Source organism: Ischnura elegans, chromosome X (assembly GCF_921293095.1).
Source record: "Ischnura elegans chromosome X, ioIscEleg1.1, whole genome shotgun sequence".
NCBI classification, from domain to species: domain Eukaryota; kingdom Metazoa; phylum Arthropoda; class Insecta; order Odonata; family Coenagrionidae; genus Ischnura; species Ischnura elegans.
In genome coordinates, this window is record NC_060259.1 from 41,273,812 (window position 1) to 41,289,686 (window position 15,875).

A 15,875-nucleotide genomic window follows, 5' to 3' on the forward strand; every position below is an offset into this window, starting at 1 on the left:
ACAACTGATCCAATTTTTCCTTCAATTCCATATTATTCTTTAGCTGACGCGTAGGTCGCCGTCAACAATTTATCCTGAAGTTTAACAGCTCACTGCACAGTGCCTCTATTTTATATATTCCACGTATTTATTGAATAATTTCAATTCTCGACATAATAGTCCGGAATGGCACCACGGACCTCATCGCTAGTCTCGTATTTGCACACACTCGTTGTTTCAGGGTTAAGTGGTGGTGATAGAATACCTGCAGCACTTCGCGAATAAAAGGCAGCTTATTTTCCGCGAAACAAGCGGCTATAGTTCCTGGGACGCCGATTAGGAATACTTCACTAGACTTGCGCGCGAAAAACGACACTGTTTTTATCAATAGCGTTTTAACTCCGAAAATGTACTCTTTACCATTCGAAATCCGACTGCGATGGTGGTGTTAAACACGCAAACCTGGATAAGAAGATATACACGTAGCTGTCTCTAAACATCGATCTTAATGGTTTCATCTATTCTGATTAACAATGAAACTATCTCCTGAATTTATAAAAAATCCAAACAATGCAGAATTTTAAGTAACTCTTCCCTTCTTCCGCCGACTCTCGTTAGGAAAGCCGCGAGGCAGTGAGGGGCGCAGGACCTATCAGTTGACCGTGAATGCGGCCTACGAGCGACCAGCTCGCCGTCAGGGGTGTGACGCGCGGCTGTAGCTCGCGGAAAAGTATAGCATTCCTGGAAAAATGTTGAGCGGACGCAAAAATGGAGCGAATTTTGGCTCCATAAGTCAGTAAAATTGTGCGCTACCCCTAAAAACACTTTTGCAAAAAACGGGAAAATTAAATGTTATTGCATTTATGCTCTGTGAGCGACCTCTAAATGTTAAACAATCGACCTGAAATTTTTAGGATATCCATTCTGCAACCCATAGCATACTGTAAGAGGTATAAATCAAAAAGAGGTACAAATCACCCTACTCAGGGCCCTTGGCGATTGCCGACCAGTAGACCTGGCCGCACCGCCCCTGCTCCCGTGTCATTTTATAGAGGAATGCATCTGGACAACTCATGACTTCGTATGCTTTGCCTGCCGGAGATCGCGTTGTGTTCATAGCATCCGGCAACAGGGCAAACTTGCAGCCAATCGGAGCGCTTGGCTCAAACTTTCTGTGGTTTAAAAATTGTGCGTTTTCGACCTAAATATCTTTCGTAATTTTGGTTTCTACTAGTATCAGCTACTCAGAGTTAAAATTTCGCGACACAATTTTTTCCACCCTGTATTTTCTGAAAATTTCTAACAGAGATATGATAGCATTACCAATTGTGTTGATTCCGGAGCTGTACGCTGCCTAGCCGGGCTGCGAACACATAGTTATACTACGCTAGTAACACGGACCCTGTTCATCTTCCATTAGGATTGGGAAATAGAAGTCTACATGGTCATAGGTGCATTTTTTTTCTAGGGATCTCTCCCTCTGGTGCTATCGTTCAGCGTTTCCGAAGAAGTAGACGTGAGAATAGAACGCTGCAACAACATAATGAAATCATTGGATGTGATCATATCAGCTCGCTTGAAACCAAAATATGGAACTTATTCCGTTCACATCAGGTCACTGGAGCGAAATGCTGGTAATTATATCCATATTTCTATCTTTTATTTATTTATATATCTATGGACTAATGGGAATTCCATGAGGTAGCAACTCAAGAGGGATGTGCTGAGAGGCAGTGGCGCAGCGAGGGGGGGGGGGTTTTGGGGGTTAAACCCCCCCCCCCCCCCCCAGAGCTCAGAGAAATTTTTAATTTTAATCCATTTCACTTAATTGGATTAATATGATAAATAGAATAGTGTATAAAATATCCCACAGAAATCAGTAAAACTCACCATTTTGAACCATTAATCTGAAAATTTTTCTAGGGGATGGCCCCCGCTTACCCTGGCAGTTATTCCACACCCTCAGACCCCCCAGCATTCGTTCCGCCTAAACCCCCCCCCCTAGCCTTAATTCCTAGCTGTACCCCTGCTGAATGGTATGCACGGGGACCTTCCTATTCTTCAGGCCCCACTAGCTGGGGGTGATTAGGGTATTTCTTTTTTTCCGAACTTTCCGTGGTGCCTTGGTGGTATGCAATACCTTTCAGCAATAATGCATCTGAGATCTACTTTGCATGCACAAGTGGATTTAAGATATTCATCAATTATTTTTAAACAATGTTCGTTAATTTAATGGTATAAAATCTTTCATTGGAGCCTTTAGCCTTAAAGATTACAATATTTTCAATTTTTCCAGAAATTATAGGGGGTGGGCTGCCCACCTCAGTCTTTCATTTCCGACCATCAAGAGCTCTCCAATGTTATGCTCTGAAAGGTCAGACCTCAATGATAAAGAATTTGCCCTCCACCCATGCCCCTCAACCTCTCTGCAATTCTGCCTTGCCAAATTCACTTCAGAAAATCGATATACAGTAGAACCCCGTATTTGCGTCATCGGAATTTACGTTTTCCCGCAAATTGCAAGTTTTTTTCTGAGTCCTGTCATGTTTCCTATCTCTCCAATGTAAATAGAACCCTGTATTTACGCCGTGTTTTTTTCGTTTTCCCGCCATGTGCAACACGACGTGCCGGCTAAAAAAAATTATTTGCCTACTAAAACAATAAATCGTGCATATCAGCCCTTAAAAACTATCTTTTGGCTTCCTTTCGCCAATTTGTATTTAAAAATCCAAGAGAAAGAGACGCAATGAGAACTATTTTCGGGAAGAATTTGAATGTGGCGGGACAGAACGCTACTAACGTCGGAAAGTTGAACTACGTCATCTCGTTTTCTGTCATCGGCGGAAAGATTCACGATATGAAAGTAGGTGTTTTGAGCAATCGAGCTATGTAATAATTATAATGCATGAACTCCTGAAGCAATAATGACAATAATCATGTAGCCTATAATTTGATACGAGAGTTTGAAAGGAAACCAGACGTGCTGAAACGTGATAAATGCCGGAACTATAAAACTTGTCATCATTCGCGCTGACTTCATTCAACAGTTGAGTAGCGTAGATGGGTTAATTAAATACTTAAAAAAAACTTATTTACACTTGAATTTTCCCATTCACATAGCAGCGTATCGCAAACAACTGTAACTTTAAAAAATTATGAAGACAGTTTGTACTACGCACTTGATCGCCGAGGAGTAGTTCAGACACTCGTGTGTTGGCAAGTTATCCTCAATTAGTACGGGAAATAGAATTTATCCTGCTTGAAAATGGAAATTCGAGGTGAAAAACGGACATTTTTAACGGACGAGAAAATGAAAATTTTAGAGCTAGTTGATTCCCACACCGGAACCCGCATCGATTCAAACAAATTCGTGGTGAAAAATCGCGATGCCATTGTAAAATATGCAAACCAGTGCGGACATTTATAAAAAAAAGAGAATATATGTGAAGAATTCCAGGTAAGAACAAATAGAACGAATTCTAAAAGAGTAGTTTTTAGGCGCAAGATCATCAAATGTTCCTGCAAATGGTGTCATCTAAAGGCCTGTTTACATAGTAAATTAACCCGTACAAGTTAATATCTAAATTATGAACATGAAAATGCACCGTGTATTCACCCAACTTGTGCGTATGCATGAACAGAAAATAGAACCTGTTCAAATTTGGTTCATGCATTCATAGTCATATTTAGGGGCGGGGGATGTGCCCCACCCAGATGCTTAAAAAAATAGACAAAATTTGAATACGGTTATCACAGGAGGATCTATGGGGGGGCATGTGCCCCCCCAGACACTTAAAAAATATGCAAAATTTTTAATACCGTCCAGTTATTATTGCGTTCGTTTTGTATAACGTGGTATCATTGTGCCCCCCTCTAGAACATAATCCTGGATATGGCCTTGCTTGTGCCCCCCAGAAAGAAATCCTGGATCCGTCCCTGATTTCCGTATCTGTTCGCTTCATTTTGTGTATTACTCAAGGAGGCTCAATCATTTAATTCAATAAGAATAACTTTGATATAAAAATAAAGAGAATTTAGTAAAGTCATTGCTATATCTTGTTATTAATCTCAATTCAGACAAGATCTTTTGCCTGTCAGACCCTCTGTGCCCCTCCCAGAAAGAAAAATCCTGGATCTGCCCCTGCCTACATTGGTACATCTCCTGTACCGTTCCGGTCCACAAAAGTCATTCATGCAAGCAGACATTGATGCATTGTGTAAACAGGCCCAAAGGCCCTTGAGAAAAAGTATTTCCCCAGAAGATTGAGAATCGAAGATTCCACGGCATTTATAATGGTTGGTTGGATAGATTCAAAAATAGGTACAGTCTTGTATACAAGATGGTGAGTGGTGAAAGCAAAGATGTTAACATAGAGACAGCAACTCAGTGGAAAGAATCTGAATATATTAGACTTCTGGAAGGTTACAGCCCAAAAGATGTTTTTAATGCAGACAAAACAGGATTATTTTTTAATTTTTGTTGCCAGCTGTGCTTCAAAGGGAAGCAATGTTATGGAATAATGCTTAGTGAACAATTAAAAAATTAACATTTCCAAAGCCAGTATGTGAATAAAAGTGAAAATTCTCTATTTCCCACAATTTGCATTTTCCCGCAATTTACACTTTTTTTCTTGGGTCCCTAGAAAAGTGTAAATAAGGGGTTTTACTGTATATTTCTCTTGGAAATACTAATCTGTAAAATTAGGAAGTCATTCCAAGTCTGTCTGATGAAATATATTTTTGTATTTCTCTGATTATTGAGCAAGAGCCTTGAATTATATTAGAAGAACTGTAAATTTTCCCATAAGTATGTGAAACATTTTCTTACCCAAAGAAATGCAACTAACTTTAGCCGAATATTGTTGCATTTTGCCATGTTGAGGTAAAGTCACAACTTTTGTTTCTTATGTCAGTACTTGGGAATATTATTTATACAATTTTTCTAGCTTAAGACTAACAAGAAATGTAAAAATATTCAATGAGTGTTAATAGGGTAATTCTGGGCAAACCTCCAGTGTACCAAAAGTATATTTTCAGCCTATGTGATATTTCTTTACCCATGGGGCCTATGAGAGTTTCGAATGCCTTGTATATGAAGAATGACTAACTTTTCAATACTTCTGATCCTAATTATGTATGAATGTAGGGGGATGAATAAACAAAAAATGTATGAGTGTTTTTTTTTATTAGATCATCCTATTTTTCCATGCAATTCTGCATGTAATCACTTTTTTTATAATTTCGTAATGGAGACTTTAATGCCTGCAAATACAACCCCGCTATACAGAAGCTATCATCTACAACTACTCATATGAAAACAATGTGCATTGGTAAAACAGGGCACAATCAAATAATATGTTACTTTTATTGTTAACGGAGATGAAAATCCAAGTTTGAGGTGTTATTATGGCCTTTGAAACATCTTCGTCATTTTAACTATTTTAGGGCTAAATACTCTGTTTTGCACCCCCCTGTAATTGGCACTATTTAATATGCGAGTGATGAAGATATTAAACTTGTTTTTGAAGAAATTTCGAATTGGTCTAACTTTGACCCTCACTATATTTCCCTTCACAGTTCGACATAGTCTTTGTGGAAAATGAAATACTTGTAAGCACCTCTTCACATTACTTTCAAGGTTGAAAAAATATTCTTGACCTTCAAATGTTTTGTTTTCCCCACATCTTTTCCGGCGGAGGGAAATTACTTTCTATGACTCTCTAGCTGAAAAAACACTCATTTGAGGAATAATGATGAAATTATTCAAAGCATTTATTACATTCTTTTCTGCCTATAAGTTTCTCAATTTACAATGGCGTAATTCATGAATAAGCTGTATCAGTGAAACTATATTATACATCTTACACATTAGTAGCAAACATATTAAATGATGTATCTGGAATGTGTTCAGCATTGACAGATTACTAAAATTCAGTGAGTAGGAGCAGTTGCTTGGAAGATAAAAGCAGAATTTGTAAACAATAGCTGTTGTTGTGTATTGAGATTTTAATATTAATGTACAAAATATGCATTTCCATGCTTAAACTTAGGTACACCTGGTAGAATTTCTTTTTCTCTGAGTGGATTTGGAGTCGTCGTTTAAGTCCTTGAGATAGGAACGATGGTTAAGTTAATTTTTTATCTTGTTTGTTAACTGCCAGTTGAGGATTCCTTTCGACATTCATTTCCAAAGCTTTCCCTGTAGGAACAGGAGCCGATTTAGATGGTTGTTCTGAGGTTTTGGCTCACTGCCTTCACACCCCTTGATGGTATGCAATGCCCCTTAGCAATAAAGGGTCTACTTAGAGGCAAGTGAATTTTAGATAGTATTGAATTAGTTTTAATTATAGTTAATTGATCCGGTGAAATAAAAACTTGTATTATCCAACTTAATGATAAATATCTCACTTATTTTTCCAGGAATTTCGGGGGGTTATGTGGTCACCACCCTCACTCCCTTTAGTCTGCCCCTGAGCAGAAAATGGTTTATTAAATCAGCTAAGAATTACCATAAGTACAATGTAAAAGAGAACTACTAGTGTAATTTATCAACATTGTTTCTTTTTTCAGGTCAACTGTACAAGGCAAGACAAATGCTACTGAATTCTAATGAACCACCAATAATTGCTGAGATACCACTATCTTATTTTGGGCAAGGCATCTCATTAAAAGCAACAGGTATACTCCTAGTCTATACTAATGATAGGCAACTGAATTCATTATGAGTTTTCAAGTGAATGATGTGAATGTCATCAAAATGTTTGAGTGTGATGCTTTGTAAATTATTTAAACAAACCTTTGTGATGACCTACTGGGATATCCTAGTAGATCATCAACAAAGGTTAACCGGCCTTGGTGGTGGTGGGGTAAAGTCCTCGCCTGCCAAACAAGAGGTCGCAGGTTCAAGTCCCACCTCGGTATGATTCCCTTATCCAGGGCATGGTGGTTCATTGCGTGCAATTGTTGAATTTGTTGAATACCCCAATATAAAATAGCTTATGAGAGCTGTATTCGGTGGTTTATGAATAAATAAATTATCAGTCTATCTAATAACCGTAAGTTTTAAGAGAATATAGAGATGGCACTTTTCCGCAGGTTTATTGAGAGTACGACGCATTTCGACCGATCTAGTACAATGACCTAACGGCCGAAACGCCTCATACTCTCAATAAACCTGTGGAAAAGTGCCATCTCTATATTCTTTTCACACTCACAGGATGTCATTACACTACATTTTGCCTGCTTCTGTTACTTTTATGTAATAATCATCAGAAATTCTCCAAAATGGGCGAACCCCAGCTAATTTTTTATCTATTTACGTTGTTTCTTTGGCAACAAAGAGAAACTTCCTACTATCGTACTATTACTTTAAATGATTTTCTGACCTTTCCTCATGCCTTCTTAATATTTCCCATTTTATTTTAGCCATCGCTGAATTCAGAGATCACTGTAAGCTTCGCCACTGGATTTATACAGTTGTTTATAATTAGTATATGAGAGCAATGAGAATTCAAGTGACGTAAATAGGCTACACAAAATTGTCAGGCATACTTTACTGCATGATTTTTGAAACTGCTTTCTGCAAATTCTCATTTTTTTCAGGCAAAAATAATCAAAAGTTATTGCAGAGAAATGCTCAAAAGCCATTCCCAAGCTCTGAAGAAAGCAATCTCATTAAAATGCCTGAAAATCCTCTTGATTGGATGAAGAAGTCTCCAGTCCCAGAGATCATGACACATGATCTTGAAGAGTTAAATCTGGCTTTGGAGCAAACTGAAAATGAGCCAGTCATGAGCATAGAACCAGGTGATTTCGGAGAATTGGGTTTCAGCCAGAACTTGCTTCGTGTGGAGGTGGATAAATTTGACATTTATGACAGCTCTAGCTATGAAGGTTGGTAATATTCTTCGGCAAATTTACAATAGAAGATAGAGATACCTTCTGTTAATGTACCATCTGGTATTCACGCTTTTTCCTCAAGTTTTCTCACACACAACATAAATGATAGTAGGTAATAGGAAGTGCCATGTGAGAAAAATGTCTTCAACGTTTGTCTTTTCAAGTTAAATCAGTCTATGTATTTAAATTATACCTACGCTTACTGTTTTCAAGAGTATGGAAAAATCCGGTCAAACATCCAAAGAAACCACTGTAAATGGCACGATTTTCATGCAAAATCAGTTTGTTTTTTCAACCTATTCCACCTGCAGATAAAATTAAATAGGCTAATTAAATTGTTCCCCACCTTCTTTTGCAATGGTGTATCATTAGGAAGCCCTTTCTTGGGGTATTAATTCAAACTAACTAAGAAATACAAAATTATGTATTAGTGTTATTTTGTGAGCTCATTATATGTTATTGGTTTACTTCTGATATGCCTGTACAGCTAATTAGCTCTATTCTATTTTAATATGTATTGTCCATTTCCAAGCTTCCTATAATTTTTGTCAACGAAATTTTCCTAACAGATGATAACTCTGCTTGTAGCAGTATTATTAGCTCAGTATTTAGTCCAACCAAAAGCCCAATACTTTCTACAAGATCAGGAAGTGTTAATTCACAAGGACTAGACTCTGGATATGGAGACCTCTATGGTAATTACCTTTATTTACTACACATTGGGAAACATTTTTTTTGCTTCCACATTGTTTAAAAATGACCTCCTCTATTTGCAGAATCAGAGTCATCAAGGTCAGCGAGTAGAGCATCATTAAATGACTGTGATAAGGAAGATGGAACTTTTGATGAACATATCCAGTCTCCAATGGATCATGAAAACAAAGAACTAATCGCAACAAATGGTAGGTGAAAGTGATGCATGCAACTCCATTGGTAACTATATCTCTAATATCAGTAGGAAGTGATGCTAAAAGGTAGTGGCATAAGCTAAAATTAGAGCCACTGAGCATATTTTTCAAGAGTTGCCAGAATCTGAAACTTTCTCTATCACAGAAAATTAGTGTTATTTAGTCGTAACCATGATTGCATGGTTAGATTTTTTAGAGCAATTTTTTCCTAGAAAAGGTAAGGAAGTTATGGGAATTCGGTAGGTATGAAAGAAAGTAAAATTTTAGCATGAGAATATGATTTGTGCAATATTTTTATCCACTGTGAGTAGCTATTTTGACTATTTTTGATAAACAATCATATTTCAAGTTTTGATGTGATCTACTTTTTTTGCAGCCATGCATGACGACCTTAATGCTTCAGAATTAAGTTTACCAAAAGCAAAATGGTCTGGATTTGGATTGAGTCATTCGATGCCAGAATATATATTAAAATCAAGTGTACTTAAAGCACAAACAAAAAGCTCTCAACAGGTAATATGCAATCTAATCTCCATTGGGAGAACTTGGTAGAAAAATATTAATGCATATTCTTTTTACAGGCAAGCCTGCACAGAGATAAGGATAGCTCATCAGCATGTCTAACAGAGGATGACTCTGACATGAAAATGTGGTCTAAATCATCAGTAACGATCACTGATGGTGTGACTCAGTCTGCAGAAATAGATAAAAGTGAAATAGACCTGTTTTCACTCCTTGCTAAAATTGGCATGGCAAGGTATTCATGTAGGTATCTCATGTGGAATTGTCTATTTTTTAACCCATTATAATATATAAAAGTTATTGTTCCAAATATAGTGTATTCCAGTAAATTGGAGCACATTAGAAACAGTACACTCAGCCTCCATTAAGTAGGTAAACTATTTATCTCAAGTATTCCATGTGTACACTTAGGTTGAAATACAATAAAGAAGGCAGACAGAGAATTAAGATGCAATGAATTTCTGTCCTCTACTATTTCAATCACACTTATGAAACAATACTAGAATTATAAACATTTCTCTCACATTCTGAGAGTAGATTAAATGGTACACATATTTCTGTCAGCCTTCATGTATGGAAACCTGTGATTACAGCCTATGAGACAGTAAGAGCAGTAAGATAGGAGGGATGATGCAAGGAAATACATACTCAAATTAGTTCAATGGAGAGAGAAACTGAACAAAATTAATTTATAGTGCTCAAAAAATGCACATATATTTACAAAAATAATGAGCCAATACCACCAATGCACAGGCTTTAATGACCGTTTTTGTCCTAATAAATTGAAGAAAACAAAGTAATTCCAATATCAAATGCTTTCTATGGTATGAAATTTGGAGGAGGTATCTTGACACCTTGAGTCAATGGTGCCATGAGGGTAGATAAGAGAGAGAACCGATCAGCCCACCCATAATGAAATTTGCCAAGGGGACAGATAGATTGCTGCACTTGAAAAGCCCTCCACAAAAAAGGGATATGGCATCATGCAAAAAATCTCCAACACTGCCAGAATTTGGATCTGGAACAATGGGGTTGTTAGCCAACGCTCTAACCACCATACCAACCCTATCACCTCAAATGAATTCTTATTTTGGAGATCTGTCATAAGTGAGCAGCTGCCCTTATTATCTGATGGCCTTAATAACTGGAATCTACTCTGTTTGACATTTACAATGTGATGAGTTCAAAAAACCACATGAAAATCATGTCTCAACCAGATTTACCTTAAGTATAAATTTACAGGGGAATTTTGGCATATGCACTTACAGGTGGCTCCGTTGAGATATTCCTAAGGCTAGCATGCAGTTATTTCTAACAAAATCATTCATTACATCAAATTTTCCTTTCAGATATATTTTCATCTAATGAAATAGATGCGGTCACTTTTATGACCCTTGATGAAGACGACCTGCGAGTTCTTGGTATTCCCACAAACGTTGCCAGGCAGAAGATATTACAGGCAATATCAGGTAGGTGCAGCTCCACTCTCTTTTAATATTTCCCATGGAAGTCATTTTGACCCTCAATCGTATTTAAAATAATGAATTTGAAACATGAAATCTCATTTAAAACAAATTCTTCCGAATTCAGTGTCCCTGAGAAATAAAAAATAGAATTTAGCAAAAGCTGCCAAATGTTTTCCCATTTTCACTTCACAGCAATGTAAGGCTATTTTCACAGTTGCTATAACTTTACATTCAATTACTTTTAAGACGGAAAACCAATTTTCATGATTTATATTTCATATTTAGCGGCAGTTGAATGCATTTTTGCTTTTCATACTATTTCAGGAGTTTACATGAAAGTGTATATGTACCTTAAAAATGGAATCCTTACTTTGTGCAAAAAAAAGTCACCACTTTGAAAAACATATTCAACCTTTTTTAACCCTTATACCACGGGAACGTTTTTAAACAATTTGTACACTGCCTGTGGAAAAACTTTTTAAACCTTTGACCATTGCTCACCTACCTACTTCAGTTTCCCAAAATATTTATTGCTACCAGCTTAACACTCCCCAGCCATCCCAGAGAAACAAAACGTTCCTGCAGTCTAAGGGATAATGATGACTGAATGAGTACAATTGAATCTTCCATTTCCTGGAGGTTGTCACAGCACAGGCCAGAGTTCAGGAAATTCATAACTTATCAATTGAAACTGCCTAGCTCTTCTTCTACAATTGATTTTTAATAATTTTTAAACTAAATATTTCATTCATCTGCATGATGCAAGATCTGTTCAAATACATCCTCTACCTCAATTTTCATCCACATCCTAATTAAACTGGACTTCAGAATTGGGTCATTCGATTATAAACAAAATCACAATTCACTAAAAGAATTCAGTGGATGGAAGGGAAAGAAAGTAGAAAGAAATACAAATAAGAAATACAAATCTTTCTCATTACTCTCTTCTCTCATAATTTTAAAATAATAAACATGAAAACTGCAGCCCACTTTTCATGTGTTGGTGACATCATCGGCTCTTTAACTCATCCAAAGAGACCCAATCATCACTCATATTGAGAGAAGGAATTATTCACTGAATTCTTTGACTACAAATAATCATGCTAGCTCCCAAGGTCAGGAGTAGCAGACAGCAATGGCCTATTTGTCAGGAGTTTGTGACTTCATCAACTTAAAGGAGAAAGGGTGGAGGTCATCAATTTTCCATTGCAAACAGCTCAAGAAGTAGGCAATAGATTGAGAAATGGGCAAATACATATCTCTTTACTTTGAACTCTATCACAATCGACAGCTTAAACAATTAGAGAATGAGCCCCTTGCCTCAACAATCCTCACTGACATCTCAGCTCGACTGAGATTGACACAGGTAAAGTTTTGTAGAATGTAGTACATCTTGTATACTTTAGTTGGAATATTTCTACATAAAATTGTGAAAAAAAAATTCTTCACACTTATTCGTAACTGTTGAAGATTATCATTATTATAATCTATGAAAAAGTTTCTTTTGCTTCCGGAGGCTAGAAAGTTCAACATGAAATTATGATAGCTCAAACCCAGCTAGCTCATCATAAGTCATTGAGAGAAGGTGAAAAGAAGAAATTAGGAAAGTGCTTATCAAGTAAGCTTGTTATGGGTTTCTTACGGCCAGGCCGACAAACATCCAGAGTAATGACAAAATGGATGCCAAACTTTCAGCACTTAGGTAGATGCTGTTATTATCCCATCGTTTCAGAGTATTCATTAAGGCATTTATGTACATATAAGAATAATGTTTTTATTCTAGGCACTTCTATATTATGAGGAGAAATAACATCATACGGCCATAATTCGAAAATCATTCACATTCATGAAGTGATGGCGAAACGACAGTTGTAAGAAAAACACATCATTTCACAAGAATAGCGACGTAGAATAATATAAAAATGCCAGAAGGAATCTCTAATATATATATATATATATATATATATATTGTATTCATCGGGTTATCAGACCATAAATTAAAATTCATAATTGTTAGATTGTGTGGACCTAAAATAAGTTCAGTTTTTTTCATTCATGCACCAGCTAAGTTTTTCTACATCATTGGATTTTAAAATGGTAACTACGCCTTCCGCACTCATCAGTTACTGTAGTGTAATAGTTAGCGTATAGAACTGTGGATGCATAGGACATACGTTCCGTTCTTCCGGGTGTTTTTTTTCCTTTCCGCCACAAGGATAAAGTATTATGCTTTGTATCCTCACTAGCCAGTCGCTTGCTGCAGTTAATTTTTTCCATTTACGGGAAAATCTGTTATCAGTTGTTAAGCTCTTGTAAATACTTGATGAATTTCACAGGTAGGCTTAAAATTCATGTCAGGATGAGCAGCATAGCATGTGTAGTACGCTGTTCAGCCACCTTTGGCACTCCAACAGAAGTGACTTACGTTGTCTGAGGATATTTGACAGCATTCCTTACCTATTCTTCCCTAAAATCTTACCCTTGCCTTATATAAGCCCCTTAGCTTACGGTATGCTGCTAATAAATTTTTTCCATAAGAAATCCATAAGGAGCTGATAACTCTCTTACTTTGTGCTATCTGGGAATGAATCTCCGAACAAGCTCCTTGAATGTGTAAATAATACTAAGAGTAAAAAGATAAAGTTAGAATTAAATTAGTAGAGAGTAAAAAATAAAGGATGAATTCAGATTAGTATGTTGAGCATAAAAGGAGATAAAACCCAGCATGAATTACTTGGCTATACTAGGAGCTCTTGGCGATTTATGTAATAGGAAAAAAAGAGAAGATTGGAGAAAAGCCATAGTAACCTTGAAAGGAATATTGTGACACTATTAATACCCTGATACACACACTACAACCACAGTATGCAATAGTGAAATATGGAAAGTGAAAATTAGGAAGAAATAAAAACAGAGGGCATAAACAGAAAGGTATTCGTAACTGAAAAGAAATCTGCATCAGACCGAAATATCAAGGAATTAATTGAAGACATCTTAGTATAGGACAAAGAGCTGGATTGGAACAACTATGTAAGAAATAACTAAATGATAATAAAGATGAGGGCATCGTAGATGAAATTGTGATCCTTTTAAATCTTCAGGAAATCATTCTTTCTTATCCTTTTTCTGTACCTCTGAAACAAACCCTCCTCAGTTACTTAGCTTCTCAAAGTTGCCCTCTGATGTTTCTCAGTTATGCCATGCAATTGTCTCCGAGGGATTAAAGAGATCTGGTGTGCCTTGAGGGGTAATACTCACGAAAAAGTTTGTTTAATGTGATGCAAGACAGGCATTATCGCAGTTCTAATCCATCGATCATAAAATAAAAATTATTTGAAATGGGTGAACAGGCTAAGCTTTCATTTTAAAGTTAAATCACTTCCATCTTTATTTTCAGAGGTAAAGCAGAATAGAACACCATCCTCGATGCAGCTCCGTCCTGCCAGAGAAATTAAGTTTCAGTCTGCCCAGAAATAACAACAGACTTCATCAATTCCATATTCAATGCATCAATTTAATTAGCTTTAATTAATAACTAACTTATGCAAAATTTTCACTTCTATTTAATTATCTCATTTGCAGGGTTAATTTATTCACCAAAGAATGAGTAAATCTAGTCTGAAGGCAAAATTTTTGTTACAGTCATCTTCATATGATTCTGCATATTTTACGATATATCATCATTAAACATACGTCTTCCTAAAAAAAACTCTAGTCACTCTGTCGACTACAATGCATTTGAAAGTGCATTTTTTAACCATATTTTCATTATTTTTTGCATGTGAAGAAGAGGTGGTCACAAACATTAATCAACTTGTAACTTTAACTGTGATCTTTCTGCTTGATTTCAAAAGTATTTTCTGTTAATTAGGATATTTTCATATGATTTGTCACATGATGGGAATTCACCTTTGCATATAATTTCATCAATGAACTTTATATTTTTATTATTAATTGAAATTTGCTCAAAACTCTTCTTCTGTACGGAGAAATTTATTTTAAATTCATTTGATGTTTTAAATAATTGCACTAGATGGTTACAATCATATTTTATGGAAAAGCAATATCATGTACCAATACACTTTCTTCATTTTGAGAGATAATATACTTGGTATCAATTAAATGCATTATGCTTGGACATGAAAAAACTAGTAGCTTCCTCGAGTTGAGTCATAATAATGATTTAAGCAATAGTGAATTTTCATGGCAACCACAAACTCTCGTCAAGGATCTCAAATGAAGTTTACACCAAATTTGATGAAATAATATTTCATGCAACTGTTATTTTATTGTTTATAATTTTATTCAATGATTATTTGATATTAATAACTATGTTGGATTTATTGTTATAAATTTACTGATCATTATTCATTAATAAAATTCATTTACTAAATTTTAGTGTACTTATTTCATTCAAAGAATATATCCCTAAGGCTTGTAAGGCTAGACCCCAGAAAAACACGAATGCATAAACATAAAATTTTGTTCTGGTGTAAGGTTCAATGTGGCAAAGAATACATGAAGTTTCAGGAATTCCTAAGTGGGTTTCTCATTTTCATCTCATGAAGGCCTCAAATGGCTTCCAAAAGGCATTGACCAGTTATTTAACATGGGGTATTACTCAATGCAGTTTAAATAAGTAAAAGGGATTACGATCTATGCAGATAGACAGCATTATATGTCATTGCCGATTAAATAAGACTTTGGGTGGTAATGATGAAAGAGTGAAATATAATCCCTCAATCACAACAAATACTCAACTAGGTATTTCTCTACTTTGAAAGCAATGTTGTACGGGGAACAGAAGGGCTGTAGATATATAACAACATAACATTGGGGCTTATTACGTAAGTCATAACTCCGGAGCTATGGAGCTATAAGAGTTATGATGGCTGCCATAGCTCAATTTGCGATTACAGTAGTCAAAATAACTCCGAAAGGAGTTGCGAACTGGAGCTGGAATAATGCAGGCTTCAGACCCGTCCTTATGATAACTCCAGCCCGATTTCCTTCGCTTCTCAACTTTCATTTGTTGATGTCTGCCGTCAGAAGGTCAGAATCTGAAGGATTTGGCAATGGATGGACCAATAAACATATATTG

At 36.2% G+C, this 15,875-nt stretch overlaps 1 protein-coding gene across 1 annotated transcript in view; it reads left to right on the top strand.

Moving 5' to 3' along the window:
• Positions 1–15,590, top strand: part of LOC124171502 (protein bicaudal C homolog 1-B-like) — a 38,636-nt gene extending 23,046 nt beyond the window's left edge. Inside the window, exons 8-16 of the mRNA XM_046550678.1 lie at positions 1,448–1,613; positions 6,550–6,657; positions 7,582–7,872; positions 8,448–8,573; positions 8,655–8,780; positions 9,163–9,299; positions 9,368–9,551; positions 10,658–10,777; positions 14,172–15,590. Of these exons, the coding sequence (XP_046406634.1) occupies positions 1,448–1,613; positions 6,550–6,657; positions 7,582–7,872; positions 8,448–8,573; positions 8,655–8,780; positions 9,163–9,299; positions 9,368–9,551; positions 10,658–10,777; positions 14,172–14,251 (1,338 nt within the window). The 3' untranslated portion in view covers positions 14,252–15,590. The remainder of the gene's footprint in view (positions 1–1,447; positions 1,614–6,549; positions 6,658–7,581; positions 7,873–8,447; positions 8,574–8,654; positions 8,781–9,162; positions 9,300–9,367; positions 9,552–10,657; positions 10,778–14,171) is intronic.
• Positions 15,591–15,875: the final 285 nt, after the last annotated feature.